Source organism: Pristis pectinata, chromosome X, assembly GCF_009764475.1.
Source record: "Pristis pectinata isolate sPriPec2 chromosome X, sPriPec2.1.pri, whole genome shotgun sequence".
In the NCBI taxonomy this organism is placed as follows: domain Eukaryota; kingdom Metazoa; phylum Chordata; class Chondrichthyes; order Rhinopristiformes; family Pristidae; genus Pristis; species Pristis pectinata.
In genome coordinates this window covers 3939673-3961828 of record NC_067450.1, presented here as the reverse complement: position 1 = coordinate 3961828, position 22156 = coordinate 3939673, and the positions used below count along the sequence as shown (strand labels likewise).

Below are 22156 nucleotides of genomic sequence, written 5' to 3'. Positions count from 1 at the left end.
TGCTGGGCAAGAAGCAAGACAGACAGTAAAGGAACTCAATCTGGCTAATGTTTGCCAGTAACACATGACACATAGTTTATGGAACACTCCTGAGTAGCATTTGCAAATCTCTGTGCCAGAATTTCGGGTAGGATGGGGAGTGAGGAATGTCTAATAGGCTAAACTTCATTTATTTTAATGCAAGAAGCCTGACAGGTAAGGCAGATGAACTCAAGAGCACGGATCAGCACATGGAGCTGGGAAATTATAGCTATTACAGAAACACGGTTGAGGGATGGGCAGGACTGGCAGCTCAATGTTCCGGGGTACAGATGCTACAGGAACGATAGAAGTGGAGGTAAAAGAGGAGTGGGAGTTGTGTTTTTGATTAGGGGGAACATCATGGTCGTAGTTAAAAAGGATATTCCTGGGGGATTGTCCAGTGAAGCTATATGGGTAGAACTTAGAAATAAAAAAGGGGATGATCACCTTGATGTAATTGTACTACTAGTCCCCCAGTAGTCAGTGGGAATTAAAGGAGCAAATATGTAGGGAGATTGCAGATAGATGTAGCAACAATAGGTTTATAATAGTTGGTGATTTTGATTTTAACTTCCCTAATATTGACTGGGACTGCCAATATGGCTGGGGATTGGATGGGGCAGCATTTGTTAATTGTGTCCAGGAAAGTTTTCTCAAGTGATATTTAGATGGTCCTACTAGCAAGGGGCAACACTGGACCTCCTATTGGGAAATGAGGTAGGGCAAGTGGCTGAAGTGTCAGTGGGGAGCACTGTGGGGCCAGTGACCATAATTCTATTAGTTTTAAAATAGTTATGGAAAAGGATAGGACTGGTCCACAAATTAAAGTCTTAAATTGGAGCAAGGCTAATTTTGTTGGTATTAGACAGTAATTTTCAAAAGTTGATTGGGAGAGGCTGTTTACAGGTAACAGGACACCTGGCAAGTGGGAGGCCTTTAAAAGCGAGATAGGGAGAGCTCTGGGCCAACATGTTCCTGTCAGTGTGACGGCAAGGCTGGCAGGATTAGGGAACCCTGACTGACGAGGTATACTGAGGTCAGGAGAAAGGAGGTATATGTCACGTATAGGCAGCTGGGATCAAACGAGTCCCTTGAGGAGTACAAAGGATGTAGGAGTACATAAGATGGAAATCAGGAGGACAAAAAGAGGACAGCTTTGGCAGACAAGGTGAAGGAGAATCTTTAGAGAGTCTATAAGTATACTAAGAGCAAAAGGGTAAATAGGGAGAGAATAGGGCCACTTAAGGATCAATACAATCGTGTATGTGTGGAGCCACGGGAGTTGGGCAAGGTCTCAAATGAATACTTCTCGACTCTATTTACTGTACAGAAAGTCATGGAAGCTAGGGAATTCAGGGAAGAGAATGAAACACATCCACAAAAGAGGTGCTGCTATTGGTCTTAAAGCACATAAATCCCTGGGGCCTGACCAAGTGTATCCTAGGATGTTGTGGGAAGCCAGAGAAGAAATGGCCAGGGCCCAGGCAGAGATATTTGTATCATTGTTTGCCACAGGTGAGGTACTGGAAGACTGGAGGGTGGCTAATGTTATGCCTTTATTTAAGGGCTACAAGGACAAGCCAGAGAACTACAGGCCAGTGAGCCTAACATCAGTGGTGGGAAAGTTACTGGAGGGGATTCTGAAGGACAGGATCTACCTGCATTTGGATAGTCAGCATGGCTTTGTGCATGGGAAACTGTGTCTCACAAATGTGGTCAATTTTTTTTTTGAAGAGGTGACCAAGAGGATTGATGAGAACAGGGCAGTAGATGTTGTCTACATGGACCTTAGCAAGGCCTTTGAGAAGATTCCTTGTGGTCGGCTGGTCCAGAAGATTAGATCACATCGGATCCAGAGTGAGCTAGCAAAACTGGCTTGGTGGTAGTGGAGGCTTGTTTTCCAGACTGGAGGCCTGTGCCCAGTGGTGTGCCTCAGGGATCGGCGCTGGGTCCCCTGTTGTTTGTCATCTATATTAATGATTTGGATGAGAATGTAGGTGGCATGGTTAATAAGTTTTGAGATGACACCAAAACTGGTGGTATAGTGGATAATGAAGATTATCTTCAACAGAATCTAGATCAACTGGGAAAGTGAGTCAATGAATGGCAGATGGAATTTAACTCAGACAAGTGCGAAGTGTTGCACTTTTGGAAGTTAAACCAGGGCAGGACTTGTACAGTAAATGGCAGAGCCCTGGAGACTGTTGTAGAACAGATAGACCAAGTGGTACAGATACATAGTTCCCTGAAAGTGGTGACACAGGTAGATAGGGTGGTGAAGACATTTCACATGCTTGCCCTAATCAGTCAGGGCATTGAGTACAGGATTTGGAACATCATGTTGCAACTGTACAAGATGTTGGAGAGACTGCACTTGGAGCATTGTGTGCAGTTCTGGTCGCCCATCTATAGGAAGGATGTCACTAAACTGGAAAGGGTGCAGAAAAGATTCACAAGGATGTTGCTAGGACACGAGTTATAAGGAGAGACTGGAATAGACTGGGACCGTTTTCACTGGAGTGAAGGAGGCCGAGGGGTGATCTCAACGTAGAACGTTACAGCACAGGAACAGGCCCTTCGGCCCACAATGTTATGCTGAACTGATTAAGCTAATGACACCTTATAGAGGTTATAAGGTCATGAGGGGCATAGATAAGTGAATGGTCACAGTCTTTTTCCTCGGATAGGGGAGTCTAACACTAGAGGGTACAGGCTTAAGGTGGGAGGGGAAAGATTTAAAAAGAACCTGAGGGGCAAATTCCACTTCCTTCCTCCCTCCCTCTCCCTCCCCCCCAACACACACACACACACACACACACACACACACACACAGAGGGTGGTGGGTATATGGAACAAGCTACCAGAGAAAGTGTTAGAGGCAGGTGCAACTACAACAGGACCCAAATGTGGGTCATATTCAGGTTCGATCTACAAGCAGCCAGCTCAGTTTGACTCAGTGGTAGCTAGGTTAGATGAATGGTTGGCCAGGGAAGGGGATGAGAGACTTGACCTGGGATCAGAAAGTAATTCTGAGGTGCTGATTGAAAGTTTTACTGTGTGTCAGTGGCAGGGCGTGATATGTGCCGAGGGAGTGGACAGGGAATGTTGCTCAGGACTGGCAAGCACTTTCCTGGGTATTGGCTTTAGGCTTGCCTCAATGCCACAGATAGCTGGTGGTGGACAAAGGACTTCACCCAGGTTGAGAGGGTCTTTATTAGGTGTGGATGTCACACCAGGTGCAATGCAAATCCTTCAGGTCAGATTGAGATGGGCAAAGAAAAAAAAATTAATACTTACGTTTGGGTTGACCCAAATTGGCTTTAGGTTGGATTTTAATATTATACATGAGCAGACTTCTACTTTGATAAGATGGCACATAATAGATTAATAAGATGACAGCAGGGGAAGTCTGTTTACACGTAGTGGAAATCATTAGCTAGGTGGCTTGAAGACACAGGAACTAAAGGGTGTTGAGCATGGCAGAAGGCGAGTTGCGTAAAGATTAGTTCTGGATCACTGTTGGTCACAGTGATTTTTAGACTGTGGGGAAGAAAACAAAATTCAGAAATTTGCAGATATCATCAACTTGGGGAGATAGTCTACAGTGAAATAAATTATGACATTAAAACATTTGAAGATTGGGCATATAGTTAGCAAATGTATTTCAGCAAAGTTTGAGGCATCACATTTTGATAAACGGGTAAAGGAACAAAGCAATAATGGATGACAAATACAAATCATTAAAAGTAGCAAGGATGATAAAGTCATTGAAACAATCAAACCACACACAAGCATTTATTTCTTGAAAGATAGGATTGAAAAGCAGAGAAGTTATGCCAAATTTTTATCAAACATTGGCTGGATGACACTTGGAGTACTGTGGACAATTCTGGTCACCAGAGGGTGCAAAATGGATTTGCAAAGATCATACCAGATAGGTGCGATTACACCCATCATGACAAGAATAAACTGCGTTTCTTTGCTCTTGAAAGATAACGCGGTGAGGTGATCCAATAAGTTTTTAAAACTAGTCAATGTTTTGACGCCACCAATAAGAAGAACAAAGCTAAAAGCCATTAAGAGATGAGACAATTCCCAAGAAATCAGACAGGCAATTTATCCAGAGACTGGAGAGAATGTGGAATGCTACCACAGGACGTAGTTGATGAATCAGTATAGATACATTTAAGATAAGCAGAGGATGGACAAGGGAAAAAGAGGATTTTGCTGCTGACTTGATAAAGCTAGGAGGAAGCACTAGAGGAGCATACGGACTGGTTAGGCCAAATGGCCTACTTCTGTACTATATACCCTATTTTAATAAAAGGAATCCCTCAGCATGGGCATATATCTTAATGAGAACCATTTATCAAAGTGAAAAATTGCAGTTTTAGTTTACAACCTTGGTGTCTTGATGAAATTCATTTTAAGAACTTCTATTTATACTGTGCCTTACCAAGTCCTTCACACCATTCCAAAGCAATCAACATATATTTTTGACGTGCAGTCATTTTTGATAAGAAAGGCAAATGCAGCAGCCATTTTGCGCATAGCAAAGTCTCTCCAAACAGCAACAAAATAAGCGGATAGCCTGTCCTTGGAGGAGTTGAACACAGAGCAGGGGTAAGTCAATAGTTGAGGGGTAAGTCAATAGTTCAGGTTGGTTTTGACGTACAAAGAAAATGCTATTTTAGACGAGTAACTGCATGCCTTTTACAAGACTATCGCATGATAATTGCTTTCCAGTTGCATTTCTTCTATCAGGTAGGGGCAATTATCCAAAAACCCTGCCACAGAGCACAAAGCACAAGAGAGGAAAAACAAAACCAACACAAAATGGTCTCACGTGCACTGTCCAAATTTTGGATCAGTTTTCAACCGTCTAGCAGCTTATTGCAAATAAGCCACTACTTAAATGAAAAGTGTTCAAGAGCACTCTGTTAAACTATAAGACACAGGAGCAGAATTAGGCCATTCAGCCCATCGAGTCTGCTCTGCCATTTAATCATGGCGGATTTATTTTTCTCTCTCAACCCCATTCTCCTGCCTTCTCCCCGTAACCTTTAACACCCTTACCAATCAAGAACCTATCAACCTCCGCTTTAAATATACCCAATGACTTGGCTTCCACAGCCGTCTGTGGCAATGAATTCCACAGATTCACCACCCTCTGACTAAAGAAATTCCTCCTCATCTCTGTTCTAAAGGGATGTCCTTTTATTCCGAGGCTGTGCCCTCTGGTCCTGGACTTTCCCACTGATGGAAGCATCCTCTCCATGTCCACTCTATCCAGGCCTTTCTTATAATATGGTAAAGGGAGTTATATTTATGATTTTGCATGTGGGGAGCTATCCATAGAATTGTGTTTTTATATATAAAATAAATAATAGTAGTCATGTTGTCTAGAGACAGCATTGTACCCACCCCACCATCCCCATAGCTGACAGTAAACAATATTTATAGCAAGGTGCCTAATCCTTTCTATTAAACGATAGAATATTGTGCAAGATTACATGAAGGACGGACAAAAGATTTGGATTCACAAAGAGGATGTGAAATCCAACCAATAATTGGAATATGAAAAACCAAAAGATCAGGTTATTCCTCGATAAGGATGGAATTGGTAAAATTGCCTTTTACTTACATGGAATTGAGCCAACAGAAGTTGAATTGGCCCGCAGCCCCTAATGAACACTTAAACTACTATATGGCAGATGTGCCTTGGAAGTCATTGAGAAAGAATAAACGATGCTCAGAATAGAACGCAAAGGAGTCATGTACATATGGCTTGAGGATTGTCAGTTTTATTCAGCGTGACAGTTCTACATTTTTCAATGGGTTATTATGTACATGATGAGAACACAAAACCATAGCAAAACTTTATTGTTTCCTAGGTCCAAACAGAACCTGCTTCAAGCCAAGTTCAAATATCAAAAGGGTAATTACTTGGTGAGTCCATATTCTGTATCCATGGGAGGTTGACTATTTGGATTTCAAATTGGAATGTAACGATTAAAAAGTGGTCATTGGCTTAAGGGTGATAAAATAATATACAACAATCACACAAAGTTTAAAATGTGTTCCACATTTGTGAAGTTTCATCATGATGCTTAAGTAAATACAGTAATTTTACCTTAATATCAGCTCTGAGCTCCATTAGCTGTTCCTCCGACATGCGGACTGCATTGTCCGTCATTCTCTTTAATGTTTCAGCTCTCTTCTGGCGGCTGTCCAGGATTTCAACTACGGGGAAGCAAGAGCACATTATTTAGTGGAGGCTTCCAATGAAATTCATTCACCTACTTGGCCTCTTGGCTCAAAGAGAACCAAAGAGAATTAAAAAATATTAATTTACAGGAAGTGGATATTACCGTCAAGGCCAGCATTTATTGCACATAACTAACACCTCTCAAGATGGTGATGATGAACCACTTCCTTGAATCACTGCCGTCCTTCTGGTGGGAGTTCCAGGATTTTAACCCAGTGATAATATTTCCAGGATGGTGTGGACTTGGGAGAAGTGGTGGTGCTCTTGTACACCCGTCGCCCTTGTGGTGGAAGGGTTTGCAATAGTGAGAAATGCGGCCAGAGTACCTAGGCTAGTAACTGCAGCGCACCTGCAGACAGTACACACTGCAGACCTGCTGCACCAGTGGTGGGGAGGAATGCATGTTTAGACATCTGGACCAAGTTTTTTCAAATTAATGTAAACAGATGACAGCAATGTGGTTCATCACCCATTAATAAGGTATCATAGGTTGCCCTGACATGGTGGTAATAAATGGAAGTTCCATTCAATAAACCCAGCTGGTTGCTGTGGTTAAAAATATTCTACTTCAACTGTTTATAATAATGAACTGCATCAATTTCAGGGACAAAACAATCTGTTTTGCCACTTTGGAGGTAACACTGCCATCTGTTTAAACTGGTGGAAATCAATGACAGTAAAACTCTGATAGTCAGGCATCCTCGTAACTTTGTCGGTGCCGGACCAGCAGATTTTCCAGACCATTGCATGTTACTCCTATTAATACCCCAGCACACTTATAATTCATTTTCTTTTTTAAAAACAAAGCGTTACACTTTAGAATAATAAGTTTTTCAGTGAACAATGTGCATGCAGGAACCAGGGACCCCGTGAGTTGGAAAGGACTCCCGGTAACAAACTGACCAGGGCCCCATTCCCACACTCTTTTTAACCTCAGAGGGCCTACAGAGCATGAGAATGGGGTCCTGGTGAGTCAAGTGCCAAACCTTTGGAAGTTCCAAGCAATTATAAAGTAGATCAGGTTTTTACTGTGGTCACAAACCATGATTAGCATCTTGTCCTTCTATTTCTATTGACTTAAGATAAATTGCTCAAAACAATTATTACTGAGAATAGTTACTGAACCAGGCTGAGAGAAAGAATTGAAATTGCAGTCAAAATGTCACATTATGCAAGCTCCTTGGGCTGCATAATGAGGCTCTTGCACATCTTTATGGTTATTAGTTTTCACTCAATTTATGAACAAAATCTGGAATTCATCACACGAGATTGATCAAAATAGTGAGCTTCTGCAAGGAACAGATCAGAACTACCAAGACTAGGAGTGAACTAAGCTTCAGGAAGGGAGCCGACCTACAGCTCACGAGGGGCTTAGTCTACAAAGGAAAAAAATGATGGAAAATATTTATTGCACAATTTCAAATGAGATACAAGTGCACAGCAGTATTCCTTTTATGTAATCCATTTAGTTTATAATCTCAAAAGATCAGCATTTTCTCCCATCAGTCAGTTTCAATTTACTGTTTGAAATCTGCCCAGCAGTAAAATACTGCGATAAATCCCATCTACGAATTTAAACATTATTTGAAGTCTTTATCTGTGAGCTAATTTAGTCATTTCAAGATGAATGATGTTTCCCCTTGACTGAAATGCACCATCTGGAGGCTTAGCACAAAACTCAGGCTCTGGCATGAGAAGAGTTAATAAATCATTTGGGTGAGGCTTTGGTACAGCATTTGTTCATTCTAGTGAGGTAGCAAACATAGATCTACTTTCTCAATTCTAATTTGGTTAGGATCGCAATCAATTGAAAATAATGTTCACTTGTTAATATGGGTTGCATATAAACTAAAGGCAAAGACTTGCACTTCAATAGCGCTTTTTACATCCCTTTTTAGATGTTGAAAATCAATTTCTAGCTGATGAATTACAAAGAAAAACAGAAGCATCATCCTTAAACACATACACATTGAAGTATTGAAACTTAAAGGGAATATCGTCTTAGAAAACCAGTGTACATCCATTTGAAAGGGACCATTTCGTACGGCTTTAACTAGATTATAGATCATAATAGAGTTTAACAGACCAGAGGTATTCCCAAACACTCCACAAACTACCAGAGCAGTGATTCTCCTGAGAAGTAATAGTATTGACTGTAAGATAGTCACTTACGTGCTGCTGCTTTGACTTTATCCATTTCTCCAAGAAGTGCCACCTCCCTGTCCATAAAACTGCAAGGAAACAAGGTTTATTTATAGATTACAAGGTTTGCCTAGATTACATAGATTGCCTGTAATTACAAAAGTCAGACCTCAGTGGGATGCAGTTCCTAACCATTGGGATCAAACTTCAACTCCATTTTGAATATTCGAAAAAGACTGATCAGATTTTTAAAAATGAACTTTTTAAGATTGTTAAAGGATTGGACAATTTTCTAATTGAGTGTTTATTTCTATTCCTTGTTACAATGAAACCAATTATAGATTTTTTGATGTTTAAAGTAGTTTCAATTTTTTGTGTTTATGTGTTTGTGTTATACAATGAAAACAGAGACCAAATCACTAATAATATTGTGATGGTGCCAATAACCCGGTTTCCCCGTTTTACCCCAAGGTTATAATAATTCAAGCAGTAGTAGTCCTGTTTAAAATGCACAGACAGTTGATTGTATTCTTACTTGTACGCAGCTTGAACCCACTCCTTAGATAATTAAAGGCCAACACAGAGATAAATACTATGGTTTGGTGATGAGCAATTGTCAGAGCTGGCTGTACAGAAGGGGAGTCAGCAGAAGCAGGGAAAGAATTCGCAATTTCAAAACAAAAACCACAGTAGAACATTAATCCATCCATAAAAGGGAGATTACATTCATATTCTGTTTGAATTTTTATCAACGTGGGCTTGGATTACCTAAACCTCACTTTTCGTGTAATATCTTTTAATTCAATTATAGATGTCTATTATTCTCTGTTCAATATTTTCTGGTGCATTTCCCTCAACCAGCTGTCAAAGCTTGGTTATCACATGCACCTTCAACACTTTCTGTGAAAACTTGATAATAATAAACTGTTTGAAACTCCTTCAAAACCTGGGATTGATGATAAAACCACAACTAAAATTTAAATCATGAATGTAATCACAGTGTTGTCTGGTATACTACAAAACACTTAACAGGGAGATTATTTTGAGGCTTCAATGAAATTTTGTATTTCTGCTGTTGTCTGAATGCAATTCCAGTAATCACAGTCCTCGTTGATAAATTTATATGAACTGCCTGTGACTCCTCTTAAAACGTGAAAAAAAGCAGCTTTCATTGCATGATATTTGCTTGTATCACAGATCAACCACGATAACACTGCGCAAGAGTAGAAAATGCACCCGTAATACTACAGCATCTTGGATTTACAATTTTCATGAATCAAAAATAAATCAATACAATTCACGACATGGAATTTGAAGCAAATATTTTAACCATTCCTTCGCACTCAAAGACAAACCAGTTTTACAGCACCAATGAGATACAAATCAGAGCGTCATAAATACAGCTACAGAAATCACCTTTTATTAGCTTTTGTGTGATGAAGTGTTTTACTGTTGGGAACTACGACATTTCTCCCCATTTTAAGCACTCAGTATTAGCATCAAGCATTTCCAGGTTAAGGTTAGTCACAGTTGGATGAAGAGTAAAGCTCCCTCATCCCTGCACCAACACTTTGGAGAAATCAGCCCACTGCATAATGTTTTTCCATTTCCCATACCAATCTACCTTCTCTGAATTGGAATGTTACTATATCGAATTATAGTGTTTTTTGCTCTGAACCCATGCCAATGGGGAACTGGGTTGGTCACCTGAATTAATTAACAGAGCTAGGAAGATTTTGCATTCCATTCCCTTCAAACATAACACCTGTGGCAGCTCCTAATGGAGAGGCAAGAAACGTCGTAAGCTCTGGGGTCTGTCAACACTGCTTTGTGACATGTCAAAGTTTTCTTCTTCTTTCTTTGAAGGGGGGTGGGGTTGATCATGAATGAAAACAAAACGACGATGCTAGAAATGATTTTTGTTTTTCAGGTTGTGGGAAACACCGACTCAGCTTCATTTGCAAAAGTCACCCCTGTACACAGCGACAAGGAGTGTATCTGTGTGACTAGTTCCTTTTCTGGAAGCATTGTAGCTTTTCATAAGTTCAATTTCACTCTGCGTTGCTATTCCAGTAACCGAAACACTAGGCTACGATCCCATCAGTGATGCGCACAACTGATGCTCTACCACTTACTGTACCATGAGAAGCACACATTTTAGAACTAACCACAGTATTTGCCTAGGGTAGGGTCCCTTAGAATACGTAAAAAGCTTGTATTTGTAACTCTTCTAATGGATATAACCTGCAATATCATCATCGCAAAAGACCTGTCATGCCTGTTAAATTTTTTTCTGGAACAAGTCTCTACTTGACTGGACAGTCAGCATTTTACAGATTTTTCTTATTCTGCTTCTGTGACAATGTCTGCCAAAGGTGGTGAAAAACACATTGCTGGTATCAAACACAGAACCAACAATTGGAATAAAAGTTAAGGAAGGGACAGAGGTTGTTTTTTGTTTGAGAGCAGAAGAGACTCACTTGCACAATGCTCCATTCACCCTTTGGTGCCATCAGTCTCTATTACTTAGATGATAAATAGTTGTAATCTCATCCACATTGGAAACTAAAATCTGGCAAAGTGCTAATACTATCACAAAAATGAATCTGCTATTAGGAATTCTGGGATTCTTAAATGATTATAACACTCAAACGATAGTAACAAAGTATTAATTTATGTGCTTTGACTGAAAAAAAATGTTAGAATTTTGAAGTGGCACTTGGGTACAGTAACATGCAGTTTGCACTTTTGAGGTTCTTCCTCTCTCTGAATTTACAAAGCATTAAATAAATATTCCTAACAAATGAAAGAATATTCTCAATATGAAGTCAAGTAGCAGGAAACAAAAAAGATGGCATGCAAATAGAATGATGCTCGGTTAATAGGATTCTTTCCAGATTATTGTTCTTCTCCCCAGTGTGATTCATGAGATCTACACAAAAAATGTAAGCACTAGAATATTTGCTTTAAATTACATATGAGAGTTACTAATGACGGAGTGACCTATAAAAACTGGTAAACTTTCACTTACACTTCAAGATCTGTCATCGTCACTTTGCTACTTTGATTGTAGGGTAATTATTGGCTAGGATATCAATAAGGACTCCCTTGCGCTTTTTTGAATATCAAAGGATTTTAATACATCCACCATAATGCCTTACCTAAAAGGTGCTACCTGACAGTGCAGCACTCCCTCATTATTTGTGCTCAAGTGTCAGGTGAGATTTTTGTCCTTTTGCTGGAACAGGACTCACAACCTAACAGTCAAGATATACAAACCTTGTATACACTCTGCTGACTGCGTTATCTGCTAACTCATGTTCCTGTATTTGGTTTTAATATTGTCTGCTCAATCTGGTTTCTCTCTTTAATCCCCCACCCTTATTCACCACTCTCTCTCTCATCCCCACCTATAATGTCCTACCCCTATCTGGCAATTCTGAGCTTAAAGTAGCTTCAGGATGATGTGCATGATGTGCCCAAGAATAGAACTTACAAATGCTGTGTGGTAGACCTGGTAGTCTGATAATCGTTTCCTGTGTTTGTGGGTGGTGTTGATGATTGATCACATTAGCTCATTGATGGAACCCAAGTGAACAGACATTACTGGGGTTATCCTACTCAACTCCTGCAGGCTAATGCCCCAAATTATTAGATGGCCTGGTTAGACAATCGGCAGATAGTTCCTCTGCACGTAGTCCTTGGGGATTCCTAAGAACCAGCCACTTCAACATGTGTCTGAGCTATCTACACTTGGCAAAGTTGCGTGGATGGGTTTCAAAATTCATACTCGACAAAAGTTGGCCTCAAATGGTTGCATAGCTGCAATTAACATTTGGGCACACACAGGAGTGGCCACGATATACTTGAATAAGTTTGCAGATGACAGAAAAATTGGAGTTGTGGATAGTAAGGAGAGTCTCAAGCTACAGAAAAATACTGATCAGCTGGTAATTTGGGCAGAACAATGGCAGATAATCCTGATAAGTGCAAAATGATGCATTTTGGGAGGTCAAATAAGAGTAATGGTGGAGCCCCGGACAGTATTGAGGGACAGAGGGACCCTCTGTGTACATGTCTAAAGATCCCTGAAGGTGGCAGTACAGCTAGAATGGTTTAAAAAAAGGCATGCAGGATGCTAGCATTTATTAGCTGGGGCATAGTATACAAGAGCAAGGAATTTATCGTACAGTTTTCTAAACATTAGTGAGGACACATCTGGAATATCGTGTGCAGTTTTGGTCATCTCAGAATAGAAAGGATGCGATTGTTCCAGAGAAGGTGCAGAGGAGATTCACCAGGATGTTGCTTGGGATGGAGTGTCTCAGTACAAGAGGAGACTGGATAGGCTGGATTTGTTTTGCTTGGCACGGAGGAGGCTGAAGGGTTTGGCCCTGATATAGGTGTACAATTGCCTTCTGTGATTAGATTAAAGCCTTCAACTTGCTCCCTCTAATTCCTTAATTGCAGTATCTTTAACTATCAAATCATAGAAATGAAGCAAATTGAAATTAAACCATATTAAGAACACCAACAGACATTTAGTAGACTTCTATCAACACAATTAAAAGCATTCACCTAACAGAACATAAGGGCATAGATAGGGTAGACAGCAGTAAACTTTGCCCATAGCAGATGTGTTTATAATAAGAGGTCATTGCAACAAGAGGTTTGGGGGTTTGGGGGTGGGGTGGAATACAAGGAAACATTTCTCCCCCTACCCAGAGGTAGTTGCAATCTGGAACACACTTCGAGGGGGTGGTGGAGGTGGCAAGATTTAAGTGTCTAGACGAGTACTTGAATCACCAAGGCATGGAAGGCTACAGACCAAATGCTGGTAAATGAGGCAAGTATAGATAGGTACTTGGTGGTCAGGCATAGAGAAGGGGTGAGCTGAATGGCCTGTTTCTGTGCTGTATGACTCTTCCATGTCAGAAAACAATACTTAGCAATGGGAGAGGGGTGGGGAGAGAACACCCTGTTATTTTATTCAGCCAGATGTGGACTAACTGACTCTTCAAATATACATGATAAAAAAAAATCATTAATTTCACACAAAAAAAAAATCACACAGCACAACCGATTGTTTTTTTTAAAAAAAGTTCATTGAACGTTTAACATGCATATGCAGGAATGCAGATCCGTTAAAGTCACTTGCCATCAAGATGACTTTCTTTCAGGCTCTACAACCTACTATATTAACGCTAGTCCAGCGCCAACGACCCGGGTTCAATTCTGGCCGCTGTCTGTAAGGAGTTTGTATGTTGTCCCCGCGTGTCTGCGTGGGTTTTCTCCGGGGGGTCTGGTTTCCTCCCACATTCCAAAGACGTACGGGTTAGGAAGTTGCGGGCATGCTACGTTGGCACCCAGAATGTGGCGACACTTGCGGGCTGCCTGCAGAACACTACACAAAAATGCATTTCACTGTGTTTCGATGTACATGTGACTAATAAATAAATCTTATCTATCCCACTAGGCTTCTACTGTCCAGCAGTTGACTTGGGTCTACTGCACAATTGCCGCCTTGGTGAGTGTACCTAATGGATTACCAGAGCCATTATGTTACAATTCAATGAAAAAGAAAAGATAACAAACTGCAAGATGAAAAAGTGTCCATCATTTAAATATTAATACTAAGGGATAAAAATCAAAGTCAATAGTGAGCTGGCTGGTTTAGACATTTTTCATTGCATAACTATGTACAAAAGGGAAGACTACTGAAACACCAGCGAAACGATTTCTTTAATCCTATAGATATCATAGTTCTTCTGTTAAGTGGATAAAATGGCTTCTAACTGTATTGACAGAACTCCACTAAATGACTGTTTTGTCAGTGTTCTAGATTTTAATATACGATTTCATTTAAATTTCCTTCATTTGTGTTTAATTGATGGTTAAAGATACTGCAGTAAAGTGGATTAGAGGGAGCAATTTAAAGGGTGTAATCTAATCACAGAAGGCAATTTGTGGTGTTATTGATAGAGACTGACAGATAAAATGCAGTTGATTACAGGAAAATTGCATATTCCTTCTGGATGATTGTTTGGTCTAAGGCAAGGTACAGCTTCAAGGGAGTTTAAACATTAAACTATTTTTCAAGGAAGAAACAGTCAGGAAATGACATGCCTATTGTACATTCTAAATGGAAATTGAAACCATCAAACTGAGCTGTTAAACTATTTAAATTTACAGCAAGTTTATTTACTGAACCTGTGGGAAGACAATCAATTGTTTTGGTAACTGAATATATGAGTAAATCAAATCACAAATAGAAATAACTAACCAAATTAAATTTGGTTTTCATAATTGTTCAGTAATGTGTCACCGGACTAATATACAACATGAAAACAGTTGACATCAAACAAGTACTTGCTTATATACAAGGAAGAGGGGAAAATACCAGTGGGCACAGAGAATCCAAAACGGAAGGAATTTAATGATTAAAAAAAATGAAGAAAATAGTAAGACTTGACTGGATTTGTCATTGGTGGACTTAACCAGTTGGTTTTTCTTTGAGAATGTCATTAGAATGATAGGTAATGGTGGGTCTATGGATGCTGTCTCGAGGGTTTCCCGAAGTTATCTGATTAGTCTCTGCATAATATATTATAATCATAAATTAGTGTGATTACAGGAACCTTTGTGACATGTTGGTTAGGAAGTAGTAGATGGTAGGGATTGGCAAAAAGTTGTGAACAGTGGAATCTGTACCAGAACTTACAGATTTTCACCATGTACATCAATTATCCAGATGAAGGAAGAGAGAACTGTCTATGTAATTATACAGGTGGCATGTAAGGAAGCATTAGTAATTTGTGCAGTATGTTACAGAGAAATACAAATCCAATTACTGTAGTGGCTGGAGGTCAGTATGGAGAAGGGTGAGGGTTGAATTCAAAAACGACAGAATATTTTCTTATGATAAGAGTTTCTGAGCACAAAGTTACATTCTCCAGGTAAGTGAATATTTGGTCAAACTGATGAACTCGGGTGTCTGGAACAAGGGGGTCACAGCCTCAAAATAAGGGTTCAGCCAGTCAGCACAGACTAGGAGAAATTTTTTCACCCAGATTGCAATGAATCGTTGGTATTCTCTACCCAAGAGGACCATAGAGGCTCAGTTGATGGATAGATTTTTAGGGAATCGAGGAATATGGAGTTAGTGCAGGAAAGTGGAGCTGAGGTAAATGATTAGCCATAAGTCAAATGGTAGAGTAGACATAAAGGACCAAATGGCCAACTCATTCTTTTATTTTGACTGCTCTTATTGAAGAGGAAACTAGTGCACTACTTGGTCAATTGCTGACTAGATAAACAGTTTATCCAACAGCTCCTTGGCATTTACCCTGTACGTCTGCAAACAATCTTTATTTCTACTCAAGTCATTTTTCTGCTCTCATTTCTCTTTCCACAAAGCACAAAAATTTATTCTGACAATGTATCATATTAAAGGAAAGCATTCTGTGCAAGAAAAACTGAAAAATGTTAAGTGTACCAATAGGACATTTTACAGGATACACATTTTACTTTTATTGTTGCCCTTCTGACTTCCTCAGATTTGGCAACTCCTGGAACAAGGCAGATGATTAGCTTCCAGACATCTGTCAACATCATTGAGTCCATGCCTACTGGGAGTGGAGCAGCTTGATTACAAAACGAACACTCCTCTCCCCGGGGAGACCAAAAACTGAATCTCAATGCTCCATAAAACTCAGTGAAGCTGCAGTATGAAAGTTCACCAAGACATTTGGTCTCAAAATGTCAAACAGTATATCCAGTGTGGGGCCCGCCCTTCAATTGGATTTAAGTTTCGTTTTGATGTAAATCACATGATATTTGAGGAACAGGCTGTTTGAATCAAGTTGTTGCTTGGCAAACAGCCACAAATTACAGGTATCTTGAAGACTAATACAACAAAGCAAACAAACCCGAATGGTAGGAGAAGCTACAATAACATTGAGTTTGGAAAATGTTCCAAGAATGACACCTGAATCTATCTCTGCCACTTTTATATTTGATTAAAAAAAGATGAAGATTTCAATTTTTGTGGGAGATTTAACGACTGAATGTTGGCACTTAATTTGTTACAGTAGTGTGGATTATTATTACCATTTTTGTCCTAGAAACATAAAGTACTCCAGAATGTTTTTGTTCTGTAGAATATAACTTCATAGTTTTCATTTTTCCACATGACACAGGAGGTGGCCATATGGCCCACAGTTTATGCCGACTCTCAGAGTAATCCCATTAATCTCATTCCCCCACTTATTCCCTATTACCCATTCTCCCTCATACTTAACTCCCCACCCACCTTCGCCAGGGGGTAGTTTACAGTAACCAATTAATCTTGCAACCAGCTGACTTTGGGGTGTGCAAGGAAACCAGAACACCTGGAGGAACTCCGCAGGGTCACAGGAAGAACGTGCAAACTTCACACAGACAGCAGAGGTCAGGATTGAACCCAGGTGACTGGAGCTGCGAGGCAGCAATTCTTCTAGTTGTATCACTGCGCCTCCCAAATAGCTAAGAACTCTGGGGTGACTCATAACCAGTACAACAAACCAATGGAATGTTAGCACAGAGATAATAATCCTTTAAGTGACTGTTGCAACATTAGAGAATAAAAGTAGCACCCAATGGCCTAAATGCAGTCACTTGTGCAGAGCAAAATATAGATCAAGGTTCACGGCAAACTTAAAAATAGCTAATCCCTTCCACTTACAATTATATAAATTTTAAACTGAATCCATAACAAATCAGGACAAATACAGTTGATTTTCACAAAGATCCCACCATAACTGTTGAGACACCAAAACTTTGCTAATTTACATAAAAGGGATAAGTTTGAGGGTAATATTTCACTTCTGGGCCACACTCGGTTTATCCCCTGTATGATTCACTCAAGCTATCACACTACAGTTTATAATCTTACTGCATCCTGAATGACCATAAAAAGGCAATTTGTTGAATTTCTGAAGTCAATGATTAGTTGCAAATAACCCCACCACATATATAGGCCACAGAAGTTTATTTTCCAGCACGGCACTTATTATGTTTTATGATTCCTGTTCTTCAGGCAACGTCCATTGATTTCTGTAAGGTTTTCAACCTATAGTCTCATGGGGCTCTCAAAGAAACTGGGTGTACTAGGCCAAATCTTAGGTTTTATCTGGGAAACGTAGCCCAGATCTAAGACCAGTGTTAGATTCAGTGACTCCCACATCTGAATAATTTCTCTTAAAAGAGTGAGAGAAGCAATATCCAGTGTTACTCAACCTGTTTGAAGGTTGGATTGTGATATGGCTTCATAGCATGCCTCTGAAGTAGCAGCGCATTCTGCCTTTGATAATATCTTGTGGCTGGCAGATTCACCTGGTGGGGGAGGGTCCACTGACCTTCTATCATCATTTTAAATGACAGGCTAGGCAGTGCTACATGGCAGTAGGTGTAGTCAAGTGTAGTCTTATGGTCTTGAATGTCTCAAAAAGATATTGATTGGGAAAAAAAAATGAAAGGGTGGTGCTGATAAACTAAAATTAAACTAGACAGGATCATAGGCTTCGGAAGTTTAGGAAAGGTAGTTTCTTAAAGTGCTCCATAAGTGTCATTTTGTTTACACTTGTTGTAAAAGTTCTTGTATTTATTAAAGGTGTGGTCTGATCAACAGGATATAATTAAACACAGACGCACATCAAGGATGTATGCTGCAAGGACCTAAGGAAATCAAGATCTTTACATTTATTCACATTGCCTTTCATACAATGGTTATGATATTACACTCAAATGTCCAGATACTGCTCAGTAGTCAATTATCTTGTTTTGGGCAGCTTGTGAGGTTATTCCAAGCTGGAGTCTACAAAAGCACAAAGGCACCTAATACTGATATCAGAAGGTCCTTCATAAAAAGTAGATCCAAAAGCACGAAATGTTTCACTGAGCTAATTAAAAAAAAACATCAAATATACTAACAAATCTAATGCATTAGTAGTAATTCATAACTGGACTATTTTAGCAACCCCGAGCTAGTATTGGGAACACCAGAGGTCCAAATTACATGTCAGCAGAATGCAGAGTTTACCTCAATGGCTGTTGTGAAGCCTACTCATAAATATTATTTAAACACATTCTCAGATGAGGATCCCTTCACCTTGCCAAATGAGAACATGACTCGGATTTAGCAAAGAACCTGTTCACTGACCTTTAAATGAAAACACGGATCCAACGCTTTTCCATTCCGGTTAACAATAGAACAAAACATCTCAAAAAGGATTTCACAATTTGGGGGATTATCATCCATCAATTTCCCTTTGCACTTGTGTTAATTGTGATGATCTTTCACTTTCATGCCTTTAAGATGCTGCAGCCTAACAACTCATGGCAAAAGTCATGTAGTTTCACTAATTGACCTACCAGTTCTGTATTTCAGCAAACGCCACCTTCATCTTCTTTATAGAAACATCTATTTCCTCTTTAATAACTGCCCGATATCTGGCTAGGGACACAGTGCATCGCTGCAAGTCTTTTGCTGACTTTTCTATATTAGTGCCTAGAGAAAACAAAAAGAAAAGTGAATTTTAACAATTTAAATAAATAAAGTACTTCAGATTCAGAGAATACAGAGTAAACACAAAAATGCTAGAACTCCTCAATCCTTCTGAGTATTTCTGCTTCTATCAATACACCATCAAATGCGGAGGGGTGGGGATATAAGAACTTAAAAACCACACAATCAACACAGCAGAAATGGTGTGATACTTATATTGAAACTCTTCCCATAAGCTTACAGTTGTGATTATGATGCAGTGAGAAGTACCAAAACATTATCACACATAATTGATCTCACAATAAAACTACATCCCTCACCATCAGTTGCACAGGTTGAGAGGCTCTTTTATAATCCTCTCCAGCATACCACACTACAACTATTATATTAGTAAAAGACATACATTTCAACCTCAAGTGAAAACACAGATCCAACGCTTTTCCATTCCGGTTAACAATGGAACAAAACATCTCAAAAAGGGTTTCACAATTTGGGGGGGGGGGGATTATCATCCATCAATTTCCCTTTGCACTTGTGTGTTAATTGTGATAATCTTTCACCTGCAAAATATAACATCACTAAGAACAAACCTGCATCTCTGTAGTGCTTTTCACAACCTAAGAGCATTCCAAAGCTTGTTGCAACAAATGAGGAACTTTAAATTATGTAGATCGATGATTCTGGCAAAGAATTCACACACAGCAAGTTTCCACAAACAGTAATGTGAATTTGTTTTTGTGATGCTGGTAGAGGGATATTGGTCAGTATATGGAGAATTCCCCTCTTGATCTTTAAATTGTAGCATGCGTCTTTTACATTTGGGGCCTTGATTTAACCTTTCATCCAAAAGACAGAATTTCTGATGGTGCACCAATTCTTCAGTTCTGCACCAAGGATGCGTTTGCTTAACACATACTACTGGAAGAGCACAGGATTTTATTTTAAAAAGTTGATTTGACTGGCTGTACAAATCAGAGTTTTTCTTCCCCCACTGCAAATTTGTTTGAGCAAGGAATAACAGACACAAAGACAAAAATTAAATCAAATCCCAAAAGACAACTGTGAAGTTGGCCCTGCCCTGATACCATAAGATCTGGCAAGCAGCATGAACCAGTTCTATAAAATAAACAGATTACAAGATTCTCTGTGGGTCGGAAGCTGTGATATAACACTGGTCATTAGATAAATGCAATTGTGTGTTAGGTAGCACAACAGATTGTAAGTGGAAATAACAAAAGATGTCTAAAGTCTCAATCAAATAATTATTGAGAGAAAAGCCTTTGGGAAACAGTACCAAAGAGAATTAAATTTGTGGGGGCAGATGGTGAAGGTGTGGGATGGAGGAGAGGAACAATTAGTCATGTCTATGCAAAGTTGACAAAACTAAATGAACGTTGCAATGATCTTGGTTTAGAAATCATGATTGAATTTGCAGGCAAACACTTACAAATAAGGGGATGTCCAGGGGAAGATACCGTCTGGATCCATTATCAAGGGCAGCTGTGGATGAAGCTTCAGTTTAGAAATCCATTATGGATTTTCTGGTTTTCCACAAAATAAGATGCAGTCACAGTACTTTGCATTCCTGAAACAAACTCGGGTCATAATCAGCTGTAGTCATGCAAAGGAGTCACAACCTGGCCAGATTTCTTCAATGTTGTAGAGGGTAGATTCTAGCATGGAGTATGCCACCTGTGTTAAATCCACTGGTCTGCATGACATTACATTGTATTGAATCCAACAGTAAGAGCTATAGCATTCCACCAATGGGTAAATATGGAACTCATGGAACATTAAAGGTGTGTAGAACCTTGGTGTTCAAACATTAAAGCTAAATATTGAACATCTTTAGTTATTTGCTAAAGAATTAACCAGAACACTGATTAAACATGCAGATTTAAATCTTAACTTGAATACAAACAAGATGTATCCTCTCTAGTTCCGACAATAACCGATTGGTGTACATCTGAATGCACAGGTTCACCAGGATCTGGACACGTGAACAAATCTGACAAACGGATTCTTCCATCCAGCATTTGCCAATCATGGTAACAGCTGATCAACAGCTTGTGAATAAGCCGTGGGCACAAAGAAAATTTTGAAGTTCGTATTTGAAAAGAGTGGGTTTCAATAAATTCACTAATTAAATGTTCAGCAAAATAATTTACACATTGAGACTAACTGGACTACACAAAAGAATGTGATCACAGTCTTGTTCCTGAATGAATAAAGCAGCAATCAATCAAAAACAAATCATTTTGCTCAATTTATTGTTGCTGCTGCAACATAGCTGAAGGGCAGTACAAATCAAACTTTTTCTGGTTGCTGTTAATTCAGTCAGCCCCTCTCCTCTCAAAAAACTGAATTATCCAAGAAACAATTTTAACAACACCACAGGTGTTTTTTATTTGCACAAATTCAATTAAAGTAGACTGTACCACTTTGCAAACATCAGGCAAAATATGACCAGTCTGAGTTACATTTTCTCTTGTCGAATGCGATGGGAAAAAAACTTTTGCTGTGGCTTTGACAGGAATGACACACAATGACGACCGTCAATTCCCAACTTTTCCTTGTTTATTTGCTTATGAGATGGATTGCCATGCATTTCTTTTTCAGTGGTGAACTCAGAAAATATGTCCTTTATCCCTGTCATTTTCTTTCAACAATTAAGATGGAGATTTCAACTTGATGAATGATTTTACAAATTAGACCTTTATACAGAAGTACAAATAACCCAAAGATGGTGCTACACCTCAAATTTATCCAACAGAAATAGTTATTTCCAAAGTACAGGGGTACTTTTACTTTGGTTTTTAAAAAAAAAAATAGCTGTACAGTTCTCTTTAGCAGTGGCAGGCTAAGATGAAAAGCCACTGATATATCACGAAATATATGACACGAATGGGGACCTGCACCCTATACTTTACAAAATTCATAGTCCTGTGTGATACAAATATGATAGCCCTGGTTACATAAACTTAGCCAGCAGCTTAATGTTCCAGTAATTTCAAATAATAAACCTGGCAATTTCACACCTTACAAAACCTGGATACCATGCACAGTTCCTTGGCTTTGGAATCATTCGTCGTCATCGTGGCTATCCCTCGAGGATGAGGATGAGGGTCTTCATTCCGTTGATCTATTTATGGGCTCTCAAGCGGCTTATGAGTCCAATCTTG

The 22156-nt window shown here is 39.5% G+C and overlaps 1 protein-coding gene across 1 annotated transcript in view; it reads right to left on the bottom strand.

Annotated features, from left to right (window-relative positions):
* Positions 1–22156, bottom strand: part of spats2 (spermatogenesis associated serine rich 2) — a 94394-nt gene that overhangs the window by 12488 nt on the left and 59750 nt on the right. Inside the window, exons 8-10 of the mRNA XM_052009601.1 lie at positions 18842–18977; positions 8462–8520; positions 6155–6264 (exon numbers count right to left, since the gene is read on the bottom strand). Of these exons, the coding sequence (XP_051865561.1) occupies positions 6155–6264; positions 8462–8520; positions 18842–18977 (305 nt within the window). The remainder of the gene's footprint in view (positions 1–6154; positions 6265–8461; positions 8521–18841; positions 18978–22156) is intronic.